General features: G+C 49.1%; 2 protein-coding genes across 2 annotated transcripts; one reads left to right on the top strand and one right to left on the bottom strand.

The window, feature by feature from the left end:
- Window positions 1-1,052: 1,052 nt before the first annotated feature.
- On the top strand, window positions 1,053-13,064 carry Pitx3 (paired like homeodomain 3). Its single transcript, XM_057779153.1, has 4 exons — window positions 1,053-1,208; window positions 11,305-11,434; window positions 11,582-11,784; window positions 12,188-13,064. Exons 2-4 carry the CDS (start codon window positions 11,317-11,319, stop codon window positions 12,773-12,775), a joined length of 909 nt encoding a protein of 302 aa, XP_057635136.1. The 5' UTR covers window positions 1,053-1,208; window positions 11,305-11,316; the 3' UTR covers window positions 12,776-13,064.
- A 718-nt stretch (window positions 13,065-13,782) lies between these two features.
- Elovl3 (ELOVL fatty acid elongase 3) lies at window positions 13,783-16,638 on the bottom strand. Its single transcript, XM_057779642.1, has 4 exons — window positions 16,513-16,638; window positions 15,601-15,732; window positions 14,555-14,706; window positions 13,783-14,385 (listed from the first exon to the last, which is right to left on the bottom strand). Exons 1-4 carry the CDS (start codon window positions 16,614-16,616, stop codon window positions 13,958-13,960), a joined length of 816 nt encoding a protein of 271 aa, XP_057635625.1. The 5' UTR covers window positions 16,617-16,638; the 3' UTR covers window positions 13,783-13,957.
- Window positions 16,639-25,599: the final 8,961 nt, after the last annotated feature.

Here is a 25,599-nt window from a genome sequence, read left to right on the forward strand (position 1 = left end):
TATGCTCAGGGTCATTTTAGGAGTATATTGTGTACAGGGCTTAGGATCTCAGGGGCACCAAATAACCCAGCCTATCATATTCCTTGAACATCTGCCTTGTCCCTGAATCGCTGAATCTGGAAGAGCGCAGCCCAGGCAAACTGATAGTGCAAAGTGAGAGGCCAAGCGCTCACGTCTTTGAGAGCACCCAGCCTAAGGCCAGAGAGCCACTGCAGGCTTCCTTTTATTTTGGCCAGGGTGGGAGTTGGCACCGTCGTTACTTGTCCAAGGTCATTGAGTGAGGGAAAGTGCTGTACACCACTTTGATTTTTCTCGTTCCAACCCCTTTCTCCAAGTTATCCTTGTTAGGGGAGGAAAAAATTAGAGATAGCTGGGAAGGAAAAGATGTGATGGAAAAGGGGGTGGGATGGTCTTGAAAAGAGAAATTACCCTTCCAAAGTGGCAGAGTAGGGAGCAAAGCGGCGGTCAGAAGGAGAGATGTACGAGTACTGGAACAAAGAGTGGAAAGACAGACAGCGACAAGTGGAGAAAATCGGCGAAACAAGCGACAGCGAAGTGTGAGCGCTGAGACTCGGCGGCCGGGTTCGCCGTTTCACCCGGCGCTCCTTCAGCCCTCTCCCCAGGCACTACTTCACGTCGCTCCGAGTAGAGCCCAAGCCCTCAATTCGCCACCAACTGGGCTGGACTCGGGCCGCAACGCCGACCACTGTACTTTCGTTGGCTTAGCCGACCCGGAGCGTCCCGGCTGGAGCGCGGTCCCGGCCACGTGGGGAAGGGGCGTTACTTTGTTGCTGGCGGACGCTTTTCATTGGCCAGAGGGCGGGGTTCTTGGCGGCCCGCCGGCAGGACCCCTCCCCACTAAGGCGGGGCCTGAAGGTTCACAGCTGGAAAGGGAGGAGTCTGGGCGTTGCAGCTGGAAAGGGGCGGGACCTAGGGCGCGCAGCTAGCGGCGGCGGGCTGGGGGCGCCCTGGGCTGCCATAAAGTGAATGGGCGCCGGCGGGGGGTGGCACTACTCTGTGAGGCACACTCTCTCCTCTGCTAGCCTGGGAGCGCCCAGGAGAGCGGCCGCCCCAGAGCAGGGGGGCGGCCCCCACCCGGCAGGGTGCCTGGCCCCTGGCCCCTGCCTGCGCTCCAGAACGCCGCCGCCGCCGCCACCACCACCACCACCACCACCACCACCGGGAGTCTGCCTGCTGCGGGACGCACTGTGAGTGCTTGGCCATGCGGGGAACAGGAGCTCAGGGGACCAGAGGGTCAAGACTGGCCCCGGGACTCCTAAAAGGGAACCTGGGGCGGCTGAACTCTGGTGTTTGGGGAACCGGTCAAGACTGGAAAGGCGTACAGCAGCCCCCGGGCTGGTACATGGGAGAAGGGAAACTCCGGGTAAGGACCTGGGGGACCGGGATGATTGAGGGGACCCGGAAAGAAGCCGAAGAACTGCATGGATCACAGAGCAGGGAGTCTGGAAACCTTTGCCAGAAAGCACCCTGGTATCTAGGGGAAGAGGGCAAGTGACCAGAAGGTGATAGGGGTAGCAGAAAGCTATGGTCGTCCGGCGTAAGGGCAACAGGCAGCGCCCAGCGCCTCTTAGCCCAGGCTTAGACAGACTGCAGCGGCTGGAAGTAGGGGTGTTTATAGTAGCTCCTGCTTTTCTTCCCAGCTGCTCCGCAGTTGGAATAGGAGCCGTATTGCGAGAGTAGCTACTGGGTCAGATGGCCGCTGGCTACAGGGCCGAGGCTGCCAGCTCAACGCGACAAAAGTGACGGACCTGTCGTGGGGCGTCGAGATCTAGAAGGGTCCAGATCCAGAGCCGCCTCAGAATCAGACAGAATGTCAGCGACACGTGGGGTTTTGAGCGGACAGAATGTTTGGGGTGGAAAAGTGGGTCTCTCCCGAAGAGACGATGTGTCCAATAGTGGTGGACAGAATGTCCCTGGCCGGCTGGCATGTCCATCTATCCGGCAGCGCCTGTCCAGCTGTGGTTTGTGCAGTGGGGTCTTCTCGGGGGTGGGGGTGTCCCCTGAATTTCCAACTTCCAGTTTGCAAACTTGATTCTTTCTGCCCCTTCTGCCTGTTGAACCCAGAGGGAGCAGGGAAATTAAACGACGCAACCTGGCCTTAGAACAGGGTACCTCTGCGAAACAACCCCACACTAGCTCAAACAGATCAGGGCATCGATAGACTTCCACAATCCAAATGTGAGGAAAGAATCAAGACCAACAAAGTAAAGAATAAGCCATAGGTACATCAGCAGCGGGTCAGTGAACATCCTTCCACCCGCAAGCCCCTGAGAGTCTCAGTTCCCTCACAAACTCGGAGTCGACTGTTATGCCTCCCCCCCCCCCCCCTTTCTAACCCTAAATTCCAGTACCGCCGACTAGATGCCCTCACACTCCTAGTCTGGTTGTTGGCCCACTCACGGTTCCTGAGCAACAAGAACCCACCAGACAAAGAGATTGTAGCCCTTTCGTAAAGCAAAGCCTGCCTTCCTGAGAGACAGAAAAGGGAAAAGGAAGTAGATGAAATCCACTCTGTGGTCCTCATGATGCCTGCACCATCCTCTTAATCTGGCCAAGAAAGATGTCTCAATTGCCCTGTTTGCTTCTTTCTGACTGAGAGAGCTCTGACTCCTTTGGACCAGTATATATCCCTCCCTGACCTCCAACTCTAACTAGAGCCCAATTAAGCAGAAGGGAACTCCGAATATACACACTTGAACAGGACAACTCATCTGGGGTGCAAAAAAAAATTGTTTAACAATGAGTAATCTTAAAAAGTCCACTTTTCTCCTCCTCCACCCGTAAGGAAAATATAATTCTTATTTCTCACACTCCTGCCTCCACTCCTCGGTCCTAAAGTTTACTTAGGTTCTGGCTGAGACCTTGCTCCTCATCTTTTGTTTGCCCCTTGCTCTCCTTAATAAACATAGAATCACACCCCAACTATTCCCATCACAGTCCGTATACATCTTAGGGGCTTGTGTTCCCATTGCTTTTGGGGGGAAAAATCACTGAAACTATGCAGGAAATGAAGGACTCCATATCAGGGAAGAAATAATGAAGGCATTACAGCTGGCTCTTTGAAAACCTAAAGTTTGGCTTTCACCAAAAAGACTGAAAAAGAAAAAAAAAGATAGCATCATAGCAAAGATGATTGAAAACAAAAACAAAACAAAACAGAACTTTCTTCCTCTTGCGTATGAAACCATGTAGCTGAGTGCTTGACCCAGAAGCTTTCAGGGAGGATGCTATGGCCCTAGGGAAGTCAGAGATCAGAGCCAGGAGTGTAGCTTGGTGGGAGAGTGTTTGCATAGCATACCCAAAGTCCTGGGAGAGAGAGAGAGAGAGAGAGAGAGAGAGAGAGAGAGAGAGAGAGAGAGAGAGAGAGAAAGGGGGAGGATGGTTGGCAAAATGGAGAACAGGGAGGGCTTGCTGGGAAACAAGAAGAAAAACTACAACACAATAAGACTTAAGTGAGCGGAGGACTTGCCTGCTGAATCCTGAAACTGGAGATGTTGGGGGTGGGGGCTCTTAGAACTAGAGAATTGCAGCTTAGGATAAATAGGAGAATGTGCTCTGACACAGTGGACCGCTAACTTCCAGGGTTCATCTTCAGAGAATAGAGGCGGGAAGTAGACGGAATCTATCAGGGCTTCAGTCCCTCATGGTTGCAGTGTGGAGGGCGAGACAAGGAAAAGCAGAACTCCGCTCAAACCTCTTGGTTCTGTGCCTCCTTGGAGATAAGCAGGGATGGACATTCCTGCCACTCAGGGCCTGTGAGAACTACATGGAACATATCAGTTGTGTACAGAAGGAAAGCTCCTTGTAAATGGAGAAACACCACAAGAAACCTTCCCGCTGTTATTCTGCCCAAACTGCACTCCCCATGGCCACAGAACCTTTCTTTAGGAGGTGGGGTCTTCTGCCTTGGAGTAGCCCCATCGTGTCCTTGATTCAGTCACAGTCAGGTTCTTAAGGACAGTTGGAACATCTTCCCTGGAGTTCCTGTGTCAGCCATCACCCTGTCCCTCTCTGGGTATGTGAGGAGCTCCCCATATGTCTTAACCTCTCTACCAAATAGCCTGACCAGAACTCTGCCTGTCTACTGCTCAAGAATGACAATGGGAGCTGAGGATCCAAGTCCAGGAAGGGAGGGCAGGATGGAAGACTGAAGCAGAACTAGTGACGGAGGGGTGGGGAATCTTTTCTTCCCCATTCATTTAAACTAACATTTGCTTCAGTATGGGAGAGGGAGATGACAGCGAGCCAAAGGGATCTATTAGGTCCTGAGCTTTAGAGGACCTGCAGGGTGTGCAGGGTGTGCAATGACCTATAAGAGTGACAGTCCAATCCACCTCTCTTCCCTGCCTTCCTTCCTTAAGACCATCTTTAATTTTTTTGTTTGTTTGTAACAGAGTCTCCTTTATGTAGTCCAGGCTGGCTTTGAACTGGAAACTTCCTGCCTCAGCCTCCCTAGTGCTGCCAGGCATGGTGGCAACCTTCCTTGTAAACCTTGTAAAGCCAATCCATTCTAGTTACCGCCGCAAATAAAGGCACAGAGATGCTGCTTTTGTATGTCACTGGCTACTGGCAAAACTAGTCCCACAGCTTGCAGCAGTGCTTCCTGGGAGAGCTGGGAAGGCCATACAGGAGTAGGGAGTGATAGGCAGCCTGTGGCCTACCTTCCCTGTGTGATGGATATTACCTTAAGACTGGGGTTGTAAATACACATATGCTTTACGAAATAGGGTGCGAAGTCAATTTGAAGTCTTAAATTTCAGCTAGAGGGGCCAGGGATATGCCTCAGGTAGCTTAGTGGTGGTAGGGTCTTCACTTAGAATGTACAAGGGACCTGACTCAATCCTGAGCACAGGAGAATTAATAAAAATCAAGCTAGAGATCTCAGAGAAATTTCCTATTAGTTGCTACCACATCCCATCTCTATTTTCCTGTATGGTTTCCTTATAAAGCCCAGCTGGGTTTGAGCTCTTGATCTTCCTGCCTCAGTCTTTTCAGTGCTGGGCTCACATATGTGACCACACCCTGAATTTAGGATTTTTTTTCCGTAGAAAAGCCAGGAACACTCTAGCCTTGACTTTATCAAATTTCAACCAGCACTTGTCTCTCATCACGGGCCCCCTCGATCTAAGCCCTTTTTGTTGCTAGTCCTTCATGTCCCACATTAAGCCTTTGATCAAACGAGGGTCTGTATAGAACTTTAACCACTCCCAATGGTTGATTCTGGGCTCTTTAGAAGGCCCTGCCCCTTCTCTTTCTCCACAACCACCCTATCAGTCAAGTACCTACATCCTCTGAGCCCCAACACTTGATACCTCTTCTTACAGGTTCCCACATCTGATCTCCCACAACCTTTCACTTATCATATGTTCTGTTTGCTCCCTAGACTGTAAGTAAGCAAGTTAAAGCCTGTGGGCTACAGTTCTTGGGGACCCCTCTTACTTAGCATACATATAATGCTTGACCAAAGAAGGAACACTCAGAAACTTGGTGACTTGGGTCCATCAAATCACCCCTGCCTCCACCTGAGGTGCTGCGTTTTATCCTGAAGCTATGAGGAAACTAAGAGGCATCCGTTCCCCTTGGCACACCGCGGTTCAGCAGACCAGTCTGGGTGTTGGACACCCCAACTGAATAGAAGGCTATAGGCATGCCAGGGATTCACTTCAGCCCTAGGCTTATGGGATGGCACTGTCTAGTTTAGGGACCTTGGTTTTCCCCTGTTCCCAGTTTACTATTTGCTGAGCAGAGTCATGGGCCACAACCCCAGGGCTGCTTCTGCCCCTCCTCATCCACTCCCTGCAAGGTGAGGATTTTTTTCCCATTCTTTCCATGCTGTTGCTCCTGTTTCAGGTATTGCTATTTCAACTTATCTCGGGTTCTCCCAGTGGTCTTCATCTACTCCTCTGGCTTTTGGACTTCAAGTTGGTTCCATGACAGTTGCCTTCTTCCAATGAGCCTGTGTCCCTTGGGAACCACAGTTGCCTATGATCTGGTCTTTGCCTTAATGTCTCCTGCATATTTTGTTGTTGCTGGTCCGTTACAGACTTATTGTACTTTGGAATCAAAACATACCTGCACTTCTGTTTTCCCTAGGCCTGGCCTAGCCTCCATGATGCCAGTGAAGCCTGGTCCTTGCATCTCCAGCAAAGGGTGTCAAAAAGAGTAGGCGTGGACAGGCAAACCCTCTGGGAGATAGATTCATCACCAATTATCTTTTGGCTATGTTTGACCCTGCCAGCATCAACCAGCCAGGCAGCTTCCACAAGGCTGCATTTCCCTCCCTCTCCACTGGCCCCTGGCCCAACTCCCCAGCTTCCTGACCTGTAGCAGTTTGGGGGAGCTTAATCCTCAGTCAGCCTGTCTCCAACTCAGATAACAACTTGGCGCCCCCAGTCTCTGCCTGACGGGCCCACCCGGACACAAGGCTGCCTGCCTGAGTTCTATACCCTCCCTCTCATCTCTTCATAGCCCGGCTTTTGTGCACGCTCCTTCTGTCTGCAGTGTCACGGACAGCCCCTCACTGTAGTTATGAACTCAGTCAAGAGTCAGACAGCTTCATTCTTTCTTCAGCAGCCCCTGATGCCGGTGGCTCCCTGCTTGCACTCCTTAGCCCATTTCTCCTGCTTCTTTATTCCCTGTGCTCTAAGTTCAGGACTGAGCGCCGCAGCCCTCACTGAAGTGCAATATCTCACCAGTCTTCACAAGATGACTTTCTCCTCCAGACACAGAGCCTGGGCAGGTGAACCACCCAAGCAAGGGTGAGGTTTTAGTGCTCAACTCCTAGAAGGAACTAGAAAAATATTCTGAATTTTATTTTTATATAAGCTATATGTTATTTGAACCTTATAACAATACTGGCCAATTGTGGTGGTGCTTGTCAGTAAGCAAATGCTAACGAGGGTAAAACAGGAGGACCAGGAGGCAGCCCAGGCTATACTTTGGAGCTAGAGATGTGGGTCAGTTGGTAGAGTGCTTGCCTAAAATGAATGAAGCCCTGGGTTCGATTCCCAGCACCACATCAACTAGGTATGGTGGTGGCACGTGCATTTAACCCCAGTACTTAGGGGCGAGAAGCAGCCAGCAGGAACAGAAATTCAAGGTCATCCTCAGCTATAAGTGAGCCCAAGGCCATCTTGGGCTGATAGATGATAGACAGACAGACACACAGACAGATAGATAGAAAATGTAATAATGAAGGCAGATCACGGGCACATACCTGGAATCCTACTAGGAAGATCACAAATTTGAGGACAACCTGTGCTATATAGGATACCCCATCTGAAGGGGAGAGATAAAAAAAACTGAACAAAGGTAGAAAAGGGATTACGATCTCCCTCTTAGAGATGATGAAACATCTTGCCAAGGATACAGAGTAAGTTTGGGGTTACCCGGACACAAACCCAGATCTTTTAACTCCAAACCTAATTTCTTTGGCCCATAACAGATTACCTCCCTGCCTGATTCCCTGGCATCAGCTTTCTCATGTCTTCTTACTCAGCCGAGCCGCCTCTCTCCAATAGCCACTACATGAAGAATATTATTCCCTGGTCCCCTTGGCTTCCTCCTCCCCCACACAGAGTTCTGAACTCCAGGGACCGAGAGAGCCGAGGTTCAGAGGGGCCAGGGAGGGGAAGGGAGAGGGGGAGGGGAATGGCTAGCTCCAAAACAACCCAGGCAGCTGTCCCTGTCAGAGAGAGAGGAGACTGTGTGCCGGTGTGTGTCTGTCTGCCTGAATGTGGGAGAGCATGTGTGGGAGAGTGCCTCTAGCTTCAAGTCCAAGTGCTCATTGTATCTAAGTCAGGGCCGTGTTAGTCTGCACATGTGTCTGCCTGTCTCTGAGAACACACAGCTTGAACTTAGCCCTGTCTTTTGCTCCGGCTGCTATCCTCTTCCCCTGGCCTCCTTCTACTGAAATAGAGGATGAAATCAAGACCCAGGTATGGAATGCCAGGGGAAGGGGAGCTTGGAAAACTAGGAGTCTGCTGCCAAAACAGACTGGACGGATGAACGGCAGCAGAGGGACACAGCTTTTCCCACGAGCAAACCTCACTGTCCCTTTCGCCCGGTTCTGTGTTGCTTTGGTGGCTCCTGGAAAAGTCAGCAGCGCAGTTTGAATTTCAAGGTCATCTTGAATCTAAAGGAAGGGCAGGCTGAAGCTGCACCTCAATTTCCAGCTCTAAGTGCCCCCCACATCTTTCCAGAAATTTGTGAAGAAGTGCTAGTCAAACCGTCACAGGTCCCTGCAAGGCCACCTCCATTCCAGTGGGGAGTGGCGTGTCGGGTCTGAATTCTCCAATTCCAAGCTCCTGCCCTGAGACCTGGAAAGGGAGGAAAACTGAACATACTTGCACCCTTGGGTGACTTCTCCCTTCCTTGCTGGGTTCCCTCTGGTCTTGCTCGCCCCTCTAACCCCAGCAAAAAGTCCAAGATCACAACCCTTATGCCAGCAGAAGAGGGAGGATTGTTTTTAACCTCTGCCTTGACCTCTGCCCTACTGTCAACCTGTCTTGGGGTGGGGCACAGCTGTGCTCTCAGAGCTGGCTGAAGGGGGCATTACCATGTACAAACACAGGCTATTGTCCATCTGCACATCCTTGAGAAAGGCTCTTAATAATTCAGATCTGCCAAATGAAGTTCATCTTGATGTGGGCTAATCCAGCACATTAATGCCTCCCCGTGTAGCCTGTGCTGTGTCCCTGAAGATGGGGAAAAGGTGTTGGAGAGAGAGAGACACATACACACCCCCACAAACACACCTAGCTCTGTCCTTTTCTAGTTTCTGTTTCCTGCCCAAGAGGCTCCTGGAATCATCAGTGCCAGTACTGTCCCTTCCCTTTCTTCCCATGAGAGGTCTTGGGAGAGCCCACCAGAAACCCTCCAGAGGGACCTAGGCAGGCTCCTTGACAAGATCAGGCTAGGAGGTTTGGGATAGGAATACTAGCAGGAAGTGTGTGTGTGTGTGTGTGTGTGTGTGTGTGTGTGTCTAAAGGAATCCATGCATACTGCCAGGCATGAGATGGAGGGATAACTAGCAGGAAGCAAGATGTTTTAGACAAGCGAAGGAACAGAAGGGTCCCGAATGCCTGTGGTTTTCTTTTCTTTTGTAATTTGTATTCATTTATTTATTTATTTTTACTTTGCAAGACTGTTTTTGCCCGTGTGGAGACAAGACAAGGGTACTGAATACCCTGGAGCTGGAGTTACAGATGGTTATGAGCTGCCCTGTGGATGCTGGGAATCAAACCCAGATCCTCAGTAAGAACAGGTGCTTAAGCCACCGAGCCATCTCTCCCAACAACCCCCCCTCATGGTTTTCAAACTTGGTTTTGACATGGAACCTTTATTCAAACAAAATCCTTTCAGAAAGTATAATAACCCAAACAAGTAGGATGGCCCTAGTGCTGAAGCAGACCTAAGGAGACCCAAGCTGGCGTTCTAGCGAAACCTCTGATGGGGCTTCTGCAGCAGGCTCCAAGGACACAATTTGAAAAAAGCCTTTTAGGAGCCCACAGATCTAGTTCAGGTCCTAACTGTGCAAATAAGCTCAGTGACTTAGTTGAGTTACTTTGGTTCTTTGGGTCCACCTATGAAACGGTTGAGCTGGGTTGATCATCCCTAATCTTGGTGGCAGTGCCTGGAACCTGGGATTCTCTGAATTCCATGCTTGGGGTTACATTTCCAGTTTCAGGTTTATTTTTTAATTATTTTGTTTATGTATATGGGTATTTTATCTGCATGTATGCCTGCATGCCAGAAGAGGGCATCAGATCCCATGGGACTACAGTCATAGCCACGGTTGTGGATTACCATGTGGATGCTGGAAATTGAACTCGGGACCTTTGGAAAAGCAACCAATGCTCTTCATTAGTGAGCCATTTCCCCAGCCTGCAGTTCCAGAGCTTTTGGATTAGAGATGCTCTACAGGAAATCTAAACAAGTATTCCTTGTGTACATGTTCATGTGTATGAAGGTATGAATGCACATATATGTAGAGGCAGAGATCAGCATCTGTGTCTTCTTCAATCATTCTGCATCTTGTCGAGTCTCTCATTGAACTTAGAGCTGGCCAGTAATCTGCTGGTTCCTCCTGTTTCTATCCGCAGGCATGGGGTTAAAGAGTGGTGTTATGTTCGTGCTAAAAAAATCAAACCCAAGTCCTTATATTTGTGTGACAAGCACTTTACAGAGGAATCACCCCTTGTTTTTTGAGACAGGGTTTCATGTAGCCAAGGTTGGTCTTAAAGTCCAGACTTTCTACCTTCTGGGTACTGGAATTATTACCACATCTGGCTCTAAACAAACATTATATTTTAAAAAATAAAACTGAAAAAAGAAAAAAGAAAAAGTCTTTAAAGCCAGGCAGTGGTGGTATTGCATGCCTTTAATCCCAGCACTAGGGTGGTAGAGGCAGACATATCTCTATGCGTTTGAGGCCAGCCTGGTCTATAGAGAGAGTTCCAGGACAGTCAGGGCTACACAGAGAAACCCTGTCTCAACCCTCCCCCAAAAAATAGATAAATAAAACTGAAACTTAATAAGGCATAGTAACACAGGCCTGTAATTCCAGCATTCTAAGGTAGAGGCAGGAAGATCACAGGTTAAAGCCATGAGCTTCATGAGACCCTGCCTCAAACAAACAAAATGGAACGGCTGTGGCACTAGGTATGTGTCTACCAGTTAGTGTATCTGTGGTCCTCATGTGTGCATAAAACCTCTCCGTTTACACCTTTTTCTCACTTGGTTTCTCTTTCTCAACTCTTCCGTTTTTAGATGTATTTTCAGTGCGTGGGTGTCTTCCCTGCATGCATGCCTGTGCACCTGGGTGTCTAGTCCCCGGGAAGGCCGGAAGAAGGCTTTGGATCCAATAGTAGTGAATTACAGATGGTTGTGAGCCACCAGTCATGTGGGTGCTGGGAATCGAAGTGGTGCTTTTAACCGCTGAGCTGTCTCTCCACGCTTATTCTAGAGTACACTATTCAAGACAGCTTTATGTCAGCACATGAGAAATGAGGCGAGAATGTTGTGGGGAAATCCTACTAGGAATGTGATAACCCCAGGGTTAGGTTGTTGTTGTCTTGTTTGTTTGAGACAGGGTCTTGCTATGTGTTTTTGGCTGACCTGGCGCTCACAATGTAGGGTAGACTGGGCTCGAGCTCATGGGCGATCTTCCTGGGTCTGCCTCTTGAGTACTAAGATCACAGGCATGCACCACCACGTCAGGGTGGCCGTAAGTCCCTGGTTTTTACCTCTGTTAACTTGATCTGTGTTTTCTCTTTCCCCTAGAGCCCTCCCTCCATGGAGTTCGGGCTGCTCAGCGAGGCAGAGGCTCGGAGCCCTGCCCTGTCCCTGTCAGATGCAGGCACTCCACACCCTCCGCTCCCGGAACGTGGCTGCAAGGGCCAGGAGCACAGTGGTGAGCGCGCCCCCTTCTGGGAGTGGAGGAGAAAACAGTTTAGCCTTGATGGCTGTGTGTTGAGAATTCCTTGAGGTCCCAAAGCCAGAGAATCCGCACAGGTCCTTGCTCCCTGTGACCCATCTCAATCTGCTCTCCGCCCCCTAGACTCGGAGAAGGCCTCGGCCTCACTGCCGGGGGGCTCCCCCGAGGACGGCTCGCTGAAGAAGAAGCAGCGGCGACAGCGTACGCACTTCACTAGCCAGCAGCTGCAGGAGCTGGAGGCCACCTTCCAGAGGAATCGCTACCCCGACATGAGCACGCGCGAAGAGATTGCCGTGTGGACCAACCTCACCGAGGCCCGCGTGCGGGTATGGCTCCGCCTGACCCGCAGCCCACACCTGCAAGCATCTCGCTCTCGCGGGGCTCTCCAAGTAGCTGGTGGCTCTGCGGGACGGGCCCCACGTCGGGTCCAGTTCCCGCCGGGGATCCCCACCTTCCAGCAGCCTTGCCTGCCTGCCACTCCCTAGAAAGCGATTCCTTGCTTGGCCCCGGTCCCACCTTCTCCGTCTTGTTTCTCTTTGATCCCAAGCTGCCTCCCTCCCCAGCAAGACCTTGCGGCCGCTGGCTTCTCTTCTCGGGGCCCCTGGCTCAGTGTGCACCTCCCTTCTAGGCTGCATCCACCTCTGATCTTCCCCGCCCGGGCTAGATCCTACTCAGGCTGGCCCCCTCCCCAGCCCCGGGGTCCTGACAGCCTTTCTCCGATGCCCGCAGGTGTGGTTCAAGAACAGACGCGCCAAGTGGCGGAAGCGAGAGCGCAGCCAGCAGGCGGAGCTGTGCAAAGGTGGCTTCGCAGCCCCGCTCGGGGGCCTGGTGCCGCCCTACGAGGAGGTGTACCCCGGCTACTCATATGGCAACTGGCCGCCCAAGGCGCTTGCCCCGCCGCTCGCCGCCAAGACCTTCCCGTTCGCCTTCAACTCGGTCAACGTGGGGCCTCTGGCCTCGCAGCCTGTGTTCTCACCACCCAGCTCCATCGCCGCCTCCATGGTGCCCTCGGCCGCCGCTGCTCCGGGCACAGTACCAGGTCCCGGAGCCTTGCAGGGCCTGGGAGGGGCACCCCCCGGGTTGGCTCCGGCGGCCGTGTCCTCCGGGGCAGTGTCCTGCCCTTACGCCTCGGCAGCAGCCGCCGCTGCTGCAGCCGCCTCCTCCCCCTACGTATATCGGGACCCGTGTAACTCGAGCCTGGCTAGCTTGCGGCTCAAAGCCAAACAGCACGCCTCTTTCAGCTACCCCGCCGTGCCCGGGCCGCCTCCTGCCGCCAACCTCAGCCCCTGCCAGTACGCCGTGGAACGGCCAGTGTGAGCCGCAGGTCTGTGGATCATCCCCGAGGGCGGGGCAGTAATTCACAGCCCTCCGGACAGGGATCGCCTAGACTGGCTTCTCGTCCCAGGGTCTGAAAGGGGTGCGTGGGCACCCGTGGAGAAGCGGCAGATTCCGAAGAGGGCCTTTCCCCTCACAGCCCCGAGGGGTGGTCTGGCCCCTAGACGGAGACCGCGCCCCTGGGACTAAGGCCAGGAACAGGGACCAGCTCCCCCAGGGCCAATTCACCCTTGGCCCATCCCGCCTTCTCCAGACTTCCCCTATCCCGTTTTCAAAGATCAATGAAATAAACGTGCGCGGACTGTCAAAGGCCTGATGATTCAGACTTGCGGTTGAGCCCTCCTTCCCTTCATCCTTCCCATTGTCCTAAAGAACAGCTGGATGTACGGGAACGGAGTGAGTCTCCAGGCTTCTAAGGCTTCATTCAGTCTCACTCCTTTCCTCCGGGATGGGGAAGCGAGGATTTCTGGAGTAAAGGAATACGAAGCTTGGTGTGACCATTTAGTTGACAGGAATCGTCCTATGCTGGTGCTGCGACGCCACCTCGTGGTCTCAGGGAGGACAGCTAGTAGGTTTGATCTCCAATGCTTCCTTTCAGGGATCTATTTTGAAATTTAGGAAGCCTATGATTTTGGCACTTGTTTCTCACTGTTCCTTTCAGAGGCTCGGACCTCTAACAGAATAGCAATAAAATTCTAGTCTGTAACAGACATTTATTAAGCGCCTACCAGGCCTAGGATTCTTTGTTTGTGTGTGCCTCTATCCTTCAGAGACCCTCAGGCTTCCCACCTGTAGATCACTTGGGCAGCCTTCCCCACCAGCGTCCACTTTCCCTCTCCAAGTCTGCAAACCCTCAAAATAATGTTGATCTCTTTAATTTAAAAAAAAAATAGGGCAAGAAGAGAAAGATTTCTAAATATAAATAAATTTTATATTATCAATTTTAAGGACCTCAGTACTATCCCCTTCCTAGGGTTTGGTCAGCCTTCACATTAAAGGCAGAAAGATCAAAGGATGACATTTCTTGGTTGTCATAGCTTCCTGCCACTTTGGGGTACAAGTCCCATGGGGGAACCAGACAGGGAAGGTACCCTAATCATTCTCCCACACCTAACCCTTAGTGCCACGGAGGAAAGCCCGAGGTTCCATCTTTTCTTTCAGCTCTCATTGGCTCTTGGACTTAGCTTTGCTCTTGGGTCTGAGGTAGGCTTGGTGAAAGAAGTGAGCAAAAAGGAGGAAATAGGTCCCGTATAGCATAAAGGACCAGAAGAAGTGTTCCGTCGTGGTGTAGCACCCTTTTTCCTGCCTCCAGATGTAATTCAGGATGCCAACGATGGTTCCCATAACCATCTGCAGGATCTGCAAGCTGGTGATGGCCATAGGTAGCATGCTAGGATGTTTCACCTTGGCAGCTTTCAGAGTGTAGTAGGTGTACATGATAGAATGTACCCCGAAGTTCATGGTCATGAACCAGCCACCTGAAGGCACCTTGTTCTTGAATCCAAAGCTCGTGAACAGGAGCACAGTGCTGTGGTGGTACCAGTGGATAAAGATGAGAGGCCGCTTACGCAGGATGATGAAGGCCGTATCTCCTGAGAGATGAGGAATCACAGCTGGTATCCCACCCAGGCCTGGGACTACCTACTGCTCTGGGTGTGTTCTCAGGGTGGGGAAGAAGGGACTCTCCATGTGAAGGGGAAGGGAAGGCTCTGAGGAGGAATGCAAGCCACTGGGCATCAGAGACAAAGCCCCTACACTCACCGAGTTCAACAACCTTGCTGAGAACAAAGATACAGGACCAGAATTTGACTATGGTGTCATCGATGTAGTTGGCGAAGCACACAGTTTGCTGGAGGCCCCGTGTAAATAGCAGTGTTCCCATAAACTTCCATGTCCTCACTGTACCCAGGATACTGAAGTGAGACAGAACACAGGAGCATAATGGCCCATTCCCCGGTGTGAACCCATCCCCACCTCTCCTCATCTGGACACGCTCTCTAAGCCCTGTTGCCTCCTTACCCTTCCAAAGAGGGTGGTTCCAGCTTTCAAGATCCTGATGCCAATCTGATAGATCTAACAAGTATTCTCAGGGAGATAAGGGTTGAGAAAAGACCAATCAACATGGGGGAGGGGTGGAACTAAAAGTCAAGAATGAGGTTCTTGTGATGGGGTGAAAGTCGGAAGAAATGAGTGGCAAGATGGGGATGGACGAGCATGGGAACGAGGGGCTGGGGAAGTAGTTGGAGTCCTTGAAGAGGAATTTCAGTATTTAAGGCTAGAGAAATGTGCTGGCTGTATCGGTTTCGTGAGTACAAAAGGCCTGGAGTGGATCCTCACATCTGTATTTCCAGAATTCAGACGACTGGAGCAGGAAGGATACAGAGAGTATGAGGCCAGCCTGGGTTCCATAGGGGCAATTAGAGCAGTCTGGGATAATACTTGAAAGGCTGTCTTTAAAAGTAAACATTTTTCAAAGGTATGGGCCAGGTAGGAGTGGTGCACACCTTGAACCCTAGCACTCCAGAGGCAGAGGCAGGCAAATGGATATGAGTTCAAGGGCAGCCTGATCTACAGCACTAATTCTAACATAGCCAAGGCTGTTATACAATGAAATGCTGTCTTGAGAAACCTAAATAAATAAATAGATAAGGTATGGGACAGAACAGAGACTGCCATCTTGGGCCCAAAAAAGGAGGAAAATAAGATAATGAGGAAGTCAATGCAGCTAGGGACTTTAGAAACCCTTCGGGATAACAGGGAGGTGTAAGGACTAAGGAATAGCAGGGGTTGGGTGGAGAGTGCCTTACCTGAATATGGCCAGACAGAAGGACCAGAGGATGAGAGGCCCCTGCAAGCTGAAGCTCTTCCGTGGTCTCATGTAGTTCTGGCCCACGAAGATGAGCAACAGATAGACGAGAACTATAAGGAACGAGGTAACCCTGGAGACAGGAGGAAGAGGGGAAGGAGTCACAGGTGGGCACTGCCCAGAGGAAAGCCCACTGAGCTCCCCAGGGACTTCTCTAGACTGGAGTTCCACCAGTGTGACATTGCTTGTTCTTGTGGGAACACCAGGGTGGGGGTGAGGGGAGGCCAGCAGTATTCACATATAAAGTTCCTAGCACAGGACAGGAGGAGCTGTATGCAAGGTTTCTGTGACTTTGACTTTCTCTGTGACAGTTGTCCACCGGCAGCCAATAACTACTCCATCCAGGCTGCGGTGCAAGGAGGGGTAGAACATCTTCTGCCTGTTTGGCTCATGCTGAGTTGATTGAACAACAAAAACAGCCCACAGAAAATGTTTGGCGGATAAGACAGAGCCTTGGGAAAGCTTGGAAGAGGTTCCCAACTTTGTGGCAATCCTCACAGAAGCCAAGATACATAGTAATTGTGTAGGACCACCTGACCCTAGGCACTAGACAGACAGGTCCTCTGTCTCTGAGGTCACCTAACAGCGTTTCATTCTGGTCAATCTCACTCCTCAGCTATAGTTTGCACTTTCCCCTTTGTTTTTGTCTCCCTCCACACCCCTCTCCCCATCTTCTCACTTCTGGGATCCTTTCTTCCAGTTCTGATCTCTTTGAAGCAAACCTTGAAGGACGGAATGGGAAGCGGGGAGGTTTGGAGCCAGTATCCCGGCAGCATTAGAAACATTACAGGCATTCACTCCCTGTCTCTACTCCCCTCAAAGCAGTTGGTCCTTCCCCCTCACCAGGTCTCACCAGTACTCCTCCAAAAAGGGCCTTAAGTCCCGCGACATCTCGAAGTTATAGGGTTGCACCAGCTCCGCATTTAAACCACGTGAGAAGTTCATGGATCTGGCCATTTCGCTTTTGCACAGGACGAGGTTCAGAGCTCGGAGTGGGAGCTGGATGAGAGCAGAGAGAGCCAAAGATGGAATGGATGGATTTCAGGACCGGACGAAGAAAACCAGGACGGAAAGAACTTGTGTGTAGGAAGAAGGGACCCGGAGCCTGGCACGTGCGCTGCTGACCAGCCCGCTCGCACTCCTGTGGCCAGGGCTGGCCGTATATATCGCCAATTATTAAACTGGGGACCCAGGCTGTGCAAGGTCAGCTCCCGCCCTCAGCAGTTATCCAATCTTAGTCAAGAGTCATCTCTGTCCCGCCCCCCGAGCCTCACCAGCATCCTCCTCTCGGACTGATCATCCTCAAGGGCACCTCCCCCATGAACAATGAACCAAGCATGCCCCGAACCCAGTGGTCGTCCTTCACTCCTCCCGGTTCCTCCTCCTTCTTTTTTTAAATTCTGTCAGCTGCTCCAGGTTGACTCATAAACACCCCGTGCCCCAATCCTTGATTTCACTGAGTACCCAGGCAGACCAGTCCTCCTCTGGCACAGCCGACCGTAGCCTTTGCCTCATTTTGCTTCCATCTTCCCCTACTTGGCAGTGAAGAGAAAGTGGAGGTACTCTTTCTCGGCTGCAGGCGCCCACTTTCAGAGAAGGAAACGTCAATGTCCTTGTGAAACCCAGGCTGGAATAAGGAAGAGCAAGCTGGGCCGTGAAGAACGTCTCTGGTGGTTTCTGTCTCCTAGCTTTGGAGTTGTGCTTGTGGGGAGGAGGGAGATAAATTTAATGGATTTTACTGTCGAGTTGCTGATGTTAATATTTGAGGAGGTGGCACTCAAGCTGTTATGGTTTTTTTTATAGTTTCCTGAACCGTCCTCTCTGACGCCCAGTAAAAACGTTGGAGAGAAAAATGGGGTCACCCTCTGGGCTCCTCATATCCAGGTCCAGGAGAGGCTCCCTGCCGTTTCTCCTCCCAGTCTGAACTTGTCTAATGGAATCTACTCCTACACCTATGTGTCTGGCTCCAGTGAACAAAAAGCTTCGAAACTTGTAAGCCCTTACTGGCTGTCCCTCTTTTTGCCCTTGACTTATGAAAGTGAAGAGGGACTAGAAGGCTTTAGAACAGTTTGAGAGGCGATGGGACTCTCCAAAACAAATGCAAAGAAAAGAAATATCAGCTGGGCTGGTATTTAATTCCAGCACTCAGGCAGAAGCAGGCAGAACTCTGTAAGTTCAACACCACCAGTCTGGTCTACAGAGCGAGTTCCAGGACAGTCAGGGCTACACATAGAGAAATCCTGTCTTAAAAAAAGAAAAGAAAAGGAAGGAAGGAAGGAAGGAAGGAAGGAAGGAAGGAAGGAAGGAAGGAAGGAAGGAAGGAAGGAAGGAAGGAAGGAAAAAAGACAAATATTTAAGGGTCTGGAGCGATGGCTCAATGATTAAGAGCACTTGCTGTGCAACCTTGAGGGCCTGAGTTCAGATCCTGACACCTGTAACAAGGCAGAGTCCTGTCCTGCCCACCTGTAACCCCCAGGCTGTGGGACACAGATAAGATGATTACTGGGATTTGCTAGCTGCCAGCCTACCAGAAAATCACAAGCTCTGGATTCATTCAAAGACTGTGCCTCAAAGGAATAACCCCTACACTCATATACCACATGCACGCAAACACACATGCACACACACATGCACTCACACACACACACACAAATGAATTATGAAAACAGAAGTTTAATTTAAAAAAAAAAATTAAGTTGGGCAGTGGTGGTGCACACTTTTAATCCCAGGACCCAGGAGGCAGAAGTACGCAGATATCTGAGTTCCAGGGCAGCCAGGGATACACAGAAAAACCCTGTCTGAAAAATAAAAACAAAACAAATAAATAAAAATACACACACACACCACTCATATTTATTTGCTTGTTTGTTTGTTTACTGGTCTGGAGAAATAGCTCAATGGTTAAAAGCATTGGCTGCTCCTCCAAAGGACCTGGGTTCAATTCCCAACACCCACATGGCAGCTCACAACTGTCTGTAACTCCAGTTCCAGGGGATCTGACACCTTCACATCAATGTATATAAAATAAATTTAAATTAAAAAAAAAATAAGAACACAAGCTGGTCTCCTAGAGGACCTGGGTTCAATTTTCAGCACCTACATGATGGCTCACAACTGTCTAACTGTTCGAAGGGATCTGCACCCTCACACAGACATACATGCAGGCAAAACACCACATAAAAATAATTTTTTCGCCGGGTGGTGGTGGCACACACCTTTAATCCCAGCACTTGGGAGGCAGAGGCAGGCAGATCTCTGTGAGTTCGAGACCAGTCTGGTCTACAAGAGCTAGTTCCAGGACAGGCTCCAAAACCACAGAGAAACCCTGTCTCGAAAAACCAAAAATTAAAAAAAATTTAAAAAAAAGAAATAAATTTTTAATTTTTAAAAAAAATTGTATTTGAAGCCGTGCGGTGGTGGCACATGCCTTTAATCCCAGCACTCGGGAGGCAGAGGCAGGCAGATCTCTGGAGTTTGAGGCCAGCCTGGTCTACAAGAGCTAGTTCCGGGACAGGCACCAAAGCTACAGAGAAACCCTATCTCAAAAAAACCAAAAAAAAAAAAAAAGTATTTGCATTTATGTGTATATGTCTGTGCTATGTATGCACAGGTGCCCTTTGAGGCCAGCTATCGTTCCTGGCCATCATGAACTGCCCAACATGGATGCTGGAAATTAAACACAGGTCCTTTAAAACACTTTAACTGCTGAGCCGTCCCTCAGCCCCCAAAGCTGTTTAAGCAGTTTAAAAAAAAAAAAAAAAACACCATTTAGGGCTGTCTTACAGAAGGAGGAAGTGGGAAGCCCTGCCTCTCCCATCTAAATGACTTGAGTGCGCATCTTGAGTGTGCATCTTGAGTGTGCATCTTGAGTGTGCATCTCTTTGTCTCGGTGTCTTGTCGCCTCTCACCTGGTTACCACAGCCACCACCACTGAACTCACACTAGCTGGTTATACTTCAGCCTTCTTTAATACAGTACATTTCTTTCTTTATTATCCTGGAATCAGAAAAACTGCTCCCAAACCTGGTGTTTACCAGGCTCATAAGCTCCAGCCATAGCTAATCCCTTAGTAGTTAACCCTTAGCTCATCTCCACCCAACCACGCAGAAAACAGTTCCGTCAAATTTCTGTCGGATCCTGTGGCTTTCCTACCTCTAACCTATAACCAGGGATTCCTAATTGCTTCACTCATAACTTGGCTCTCAGAGGCCTTCAGAGAGAACATGTTTGATGGGTGAACGAACAAGCAAAACAATGACTATTAAAAAAAAAAAACTAGCATTGGCCGGAAGGGAGACTCGGTGGATAAAGGGACTTGCTGCCCAGCCTGGCAAATTTGGTTTGATCTCTGAGATCTACGCTGTAGAAGGAGAGAAACAATATCCGTAAATTTTCTCCTGCGGTCCACATGGATACTGTGGCAGAAGTGCTCCTACTCCATAAAAAAACAAATTAATTAAAAACACTTTAAGACAGTGTCTCGGCCGAGTGGTGGTGCCACACACCTTTAATTCCAGCACTTGGGAGGCAGAAGCAGGCAGATCTCTGTGAGTTCGAGGCCAGTTTGGTCTACAGAGCAAGTTCTAGGAGAGGTATTCAAAAACAAATAAACAAAATAAAACAAACCAAAAAGATGGTGTCTCATTACACAGCCCTGGGTGACTTGGGAAATGCTAAGTAGAGGAGAATGGCCTTGAACTCACAGAGATCCACCTGCCTCCCGAGAGCTGGGGTTAAAGATCTGCACCACCACGGCTGACTGGTGAAAAAATAAAAGTTTTAAAGAATAACAGCATTAGTTCTCAGCACCCACATGGCAGCTCACAACAATCTAAACTCCAGTTCCTCGGGATCTGATGCCCTGTCTGACCTCTCACAACAATCTAAACTCCAGTTCCTTGGGATCTGATGCCCTGTCTGACCTGCTCACAATGATCTGAACTCTAGTTCCTCGGGATCTGATGCCCTGTCTGACCTCTCACAACAATCTAAACTCCAGTTCCTTGGGATCTGATGCCCTGTCTGACCTGCTCACAATGATCTGAACTCTAGTTCCTCGGGATCTGATGCCCTGTCTGACCTCTCACAACAATCTGAACTCCGGTTCCAGGGCATCTGATGCCCTGTCTGACCTCCAAGGGCACTGCACACATACTTTTGCAGGAAAATAGTCAAAATCAGTCTCTCAACACCAGGCACTGAGCGTGACAGTGACCGATGGAATTCGCTGTCCGTAAACCTGGGTGATACTGTTTCTCCAGGAAAAATGTCCCAGACTTATCTTCTATGCTATTTGTGATGGCCTTCCTGAAAACCTCAGCATTGAGGAAGAAGTGATAGGGTGGTTTGAGCAGGGTGTCTGGCTCAGACTGTGGCTTGCAAAATTTCTATAACGTGCCACTGTGTTTGCTGGTGCCAGGCCACTGCCTGCTGTGCCTAGGGATTCTCGTCCAGCTCTTGTCTCCCATCTGCAACTGTCTGTTGACCTATCCACCAGTATTTTCCAGAGCACTGTCAAATAAACCCGTCAGAAAGACGTTATAACCAGCTGTGGTGGCACGCCTTTACTCCCTGCGCTATGGAGGCAGAAGCAGGCATATCTCTCAGATGTTGAAGCTAGCCTAGTCTATATAGTGAGGTCCAAGATATCCAGAACTAAACAATAAGACTCTCCTTTAAAAAAAAAAAAGAAGAAGAAGAAGGTTTATTGCTATCTTCTTTAATTCTTAAAAAATAGACTGATCTTTCCAGTTGCTAATTATCTAATCTCTCAGGTTAGATTTTTTTTTTTTAAATTCTTCCATGTGACATGAAATACTAGCATTTCTTCTAGAAATGACAAGGTCGTTTGATTCCTCTCTTCAAATTCTGTCTCCAGGTAACTGGAGAAAGGGATCACATCACACTTCTTGGCCTCAGCTTTCCCGTCTGTAAAATGGAGAAAATACCCTCCTCAGAAGGATGTTTATGGAAATCATGAGAAACTATGTACTAAAGAGGATTGCACAGCTGGTGTGGCAGCTTATGCCTTTTAAAAAATAATTTATTGGGGCTGGAGAAATGGCTCAGTGGTTAAAAGCATTGCCTGCTCTTCCAAAGGTCCTGAGTTCAATTCCCGGCAACTACATGGTGGCTCACAACCATCTGTAAAGAGGTCTGGTGCCCTCTTCTGGCCTGCAGATATGCACACAGACAGAATATTATTGTATACATAATAGATAAATATTTTTTAAAAATAATAATTTATTTTAACTTTATTTTACGTGCGTTGGTGTAAAGGTTTCAGATCCTGCCGAACTGGAGTTACAGACAGTTGTAAGCTGTCATGTGGGTGCTGGGAATTGAACCCAGGTCCTCTGGAAGAGCAATCAGTGCTCTTAACTGATGTGTGATCCCCTCAGTATGCTATGAATACATTTTATTACCATTGTTTATTAAAGAAGCTGTTTCAGCCAATGGCTTAGTAGAGTAAAGCCAGGCAGGAAATCAGAACAGAAATAGAGAGAGAAAGTAGGCGGAGTCAAAGAGACGCCATGTAACTGCCAAAGGAGTAACATGCCAGCACTGGTAAACTATAGCCTGGTGGCAATACACAGATTAATATAAATGGGTTAATTTAAGATTTAAGAGTTAGCTAGAGCCGGGCAGTGGTGGTACACGCCTTTATCCTCAGCACTCGGGAGGCAGAGGCAAGTGGATCTCTGTGAGTTCGATGCCAGCCTGATCTATAAGAGCTAGTTCCAGGACAGGCACCAAAGCTACAGAAAAACCCTGTCTTGGAAAAAAAAAGAGTTAGCTAGAAATAAGCTTAAACTATTGGCCAAACAATGTTGTAATTAATATAAATGAGCAATCTCTACTTACAAAATGTCACCCAACATGGGGCTTGAGCCCACAATCCTGAGATTAAGAGTCTTGTGCTCTACTGGCTGAGCCATCTCCAGCCCTGGTGGCAATTCGTGCTTATATTCCCCACACTTGGAAAGTAGGAGATTATTTCAGGTTTGAGGCCAGCCTGGGCTACATAGTGAGTTTCAAATAAGCCTGGACTATATTTTATAGAATGCATATTAAGTAATACTAGACACGGAGCAGACACCAATCATTATTGCTTAAAAGGTGACTACAAATTTCAGTTTATTTTCAATAAAACTCAACAAAACTACATTAAAAGGAAAGTCATGGGGTCTGGAGAGATGGCTCACTGGTTAAGAGCACTGGTTGTTCTTCCAAAGGACCTGGGTTCAGTCCCCAGCACTCACATGGCAGCTCACACTGGTCTTTAACCCAGTTCCAGGGCTTTTGACACCCTCACACAGGCATACATGCAGGCAAATGTCAATAAACATAACATTGTAAAAAAGAGGAAAGTCATGATTGAAGATTGACTTTAGAACTCTGGGGTAGGCTTAGCACCGCTGTATTGTATACTTAAAAAGGTTGAAAATGGTAAATGTTATGTTTATATACCTTTTACCACAGTTTAAAAACTTTAAGGGGAGAATCATGAAATGGACATAAAGTTTTAAGTAGGGCAAATAAAGAATGGCCGTGCGTAATACATAAGGAACATATTCACAGCCCTATCTAGGACTCCTGATGAATTGCTATGAACATAAACAGGTTCATTTCAAATGCTCCAGCCCTTCTAAATTCACCTCTGTTGCTAGAAGGCGCTTTCTAGATAATAGTAACTGCCTTTCTGTTTCCCTAGCTGCCACCATTACAGGCTCCTTCCTCCTCCTCCTCTTCCTCCTCCTCCTCCTCCTCTTCCTCCTCCATCATTCCCCATCTTCCTCTTTGGTTGTGTAATTAGGCATGTCCTCACTATGTGTGTGGCTCATGTTATCCTTGAGCACGGTCCTCCTGCCTTGAAGTCCTGAGTGCTGGGATCACAGGCAATGCACCATCGGTCCTGGCTATCCAGAAAGGTCTGTCTGAAACACACACCAGACATGCCTGTAACTTGAGAGGCGGAGGTAGGAGACACAGCCTGGGCTTCATAGCAAGAAGACATCTCAGAAACAAGAAAGTGCATGTCAGTCAGCTCCCTCGTGCCATTGCCACTCCTCTTTGTGTGTGTGTGTGTGTGTGTGTGTGTGTGTGTGTGTGACACCTGCGTAATGATCAAGTGGGTGAACACACGAGGTGCTCGTGTGGATGTTTGTGCGTGTATCTACAGGGGTGTGTGTCACATTTTCGCATGTATATGCACGTGCAAATGGAGAACAGAGGTTGACAGGTTTACCTCCATCTTACGTTCTTCAGTCACTGTCTTTTTTTTAAAAAAATGTTTTATTTTGTATACAACATTCTGCCTCCACGTATGCCTGCACACCAGAAGAGGGTGCCAGATCTCATTATAGATGGTTGTGAGCCACCATGTGGTTGCTGGGAATTGAACTCAGGTCCTCTGGAAGAACAGTCAATGCTCTTAACCACTGAGCCATCTCTCCAGCCCCTTCAGTCACTGTCTTTCACTCAACATGAAGCTTTGGTTTGGTTAGACTGGTCAGCCAGTGAGCTCTGGTTGCTTGTCTCCTCATCTGCCCTTCTCCCAATGCTGAGACTGCAGACATGTGCCTGGCTGGCTTTTCCCATGGGTGATGGGCATCTGGACTGAGCCGTCCTCTGGTCCCCAAGTCAGTTCTCTTTAAGGATGACAATCAAGTCCTCAGGACACTAACTTGGATCAGTGTCTTCCAGGCAATGTCCCAGCATCCCTCAGCCTTGCATTTCATATTTTAGCCATAATACAGCCTTACAAGTCCACAGACCTCCCCTTTCCCTTCACATTTGGTTCTCTTTCTGAGAACATTCCTCTCCTGGACATGTTTGTATTCGCTGCTTGGCCCTAAAGTCACTCGGTTTTTGAGAGACTAGTCAAAGCCAGGTATGGTGGCACATGCCTGTAATTAATCCCAGCTCTTGACAGGTGGAAAGTTCCAAATCACCTGCAACAGCAGACCTAGTCTGAGCCAGCCTAGGCTACATGAAAGATGCTCTTACAACAACAACAAGCCTAGTTTGTAGGATAGGATCAACCTCATCCTTGTTTCTACCCAGAGGTCTTTGCCCAAACTGCCTAGCAATAGTGTTTCTACCTCTGGCATGTAGTTAGCCATGCGTTTTCTGCACTATCCTAGTTCTCCCAAATGGTTATCTTCACTAGGTCACTTGTTCTCGAGAACACCTGGTCACATGGTAGACACACAAAATGTCTGTGGCCTTGAACTGAATATGCACCTAAGTGTAAATAGAAACAATAAACATATATTTTTAAAGGACTCAATCAACATCCTTAGTAATTAAGGAAGTGAAAATTAAAGACTATGTATAATGTCATTCTGATTAGCGGCTATTAAACCAAGCAAAAATACCTAACGCTGACCAGAGACTTGGAACAGTGCTATTCAGACCTAACTAATAGCCAGGTCAATTTTCATAATCCATCTAAAAACAGGATTAGGAAATATGTAACGAGAACCAACTGATTTTTATTGTTGTTGTTGTTTGTTTGTTTGTTTTGCTTTGCTTTTCAGGACAGGGTTTCTTCGTGTAGCTTTGGATCCTGTCCTGGAACTCGCTCTGTAGATCAGGCTGGCCTGAAACTCAAAGAGATCCACCTGCCTTTGCCTCCCAAGTACTGACTTGTTTTTTTTAAGACAGTCTCTCTTGAGGCTGGAAAGTTGGCGATGGCTCAGTGGTTAAGAGCACTGGCTGCTCTTCCAGAGGACCCCGGTTCAATCCCCACCACTCACACGGCAGCTCACAACTGTCTGTAACTTCAGTTCCAGCAGATCTGATAGCCTCATACAGATGTACATGCAGGCAAAACACCAGTGCATATGAAATAAATATAAAGAAACACACCTCACTGGGCGGTAGTGCTACACGCCTTTAATCCCAGCAATCGGAAGGCAGAGGCAGGCAGATTTCT

Source organism: Chionomys nivalis, chromosome 8 (genome assembly GCF_950005125.1).
Source record: "Chionomys nivalis chromosome 8, mChiNiv1.1, whole genome shotgun sequence".
NCBI lineage: Eukaryota > Metazoa > Chordata > Mammalia > Rodentia > Cricetidae > Chionomys > Chionomys nivalis.

Coding starts and splice junctions, on each gene's coding strand:
- Pitx3 (XM_057779153.1), top strand. CDS start 11,317: ATGGAGTTCGGGCTGCTCAGCGAGGCAGAGGCTCGGAGCCCTGCCCTG. Junction 11,435..11,581: donor CAAGGGCCAGGAGCACAGTG/GTGAGCGCGCCC, acceptor TCCGCCCCCTAG/ACTCGGAGAAGGCCTCGGCC. Junction 11,785..12,187: donor TCACCGAGGCCCGCGTGCGG/GTATGGCTCCGC, acceptor CGATGCCCGCAG/GTGTGGTTCAAGAACAGACG.
- Elovl3 (XM_057779642.1), bottom strand. CDS start 16,616: ATGGCCAGATCCATGAACTTCTCACGTGGTTTAAATGCGGAGCTGGTG. Junction 14,707..15,600: donor TTCTGTCTGGCCATATTCAG/GTAAGGCACTCT, acceptor GTCTCACTTCAG/TATCCTGGGTACAGTGAGGA. Junction 14,386..14,554: donor CAGCAAGGTTGTTGAACTCG/GTGAGTGTAGGG, acceptor CTCATCTCTCAG/GAGATACGGCCTTCATCATC.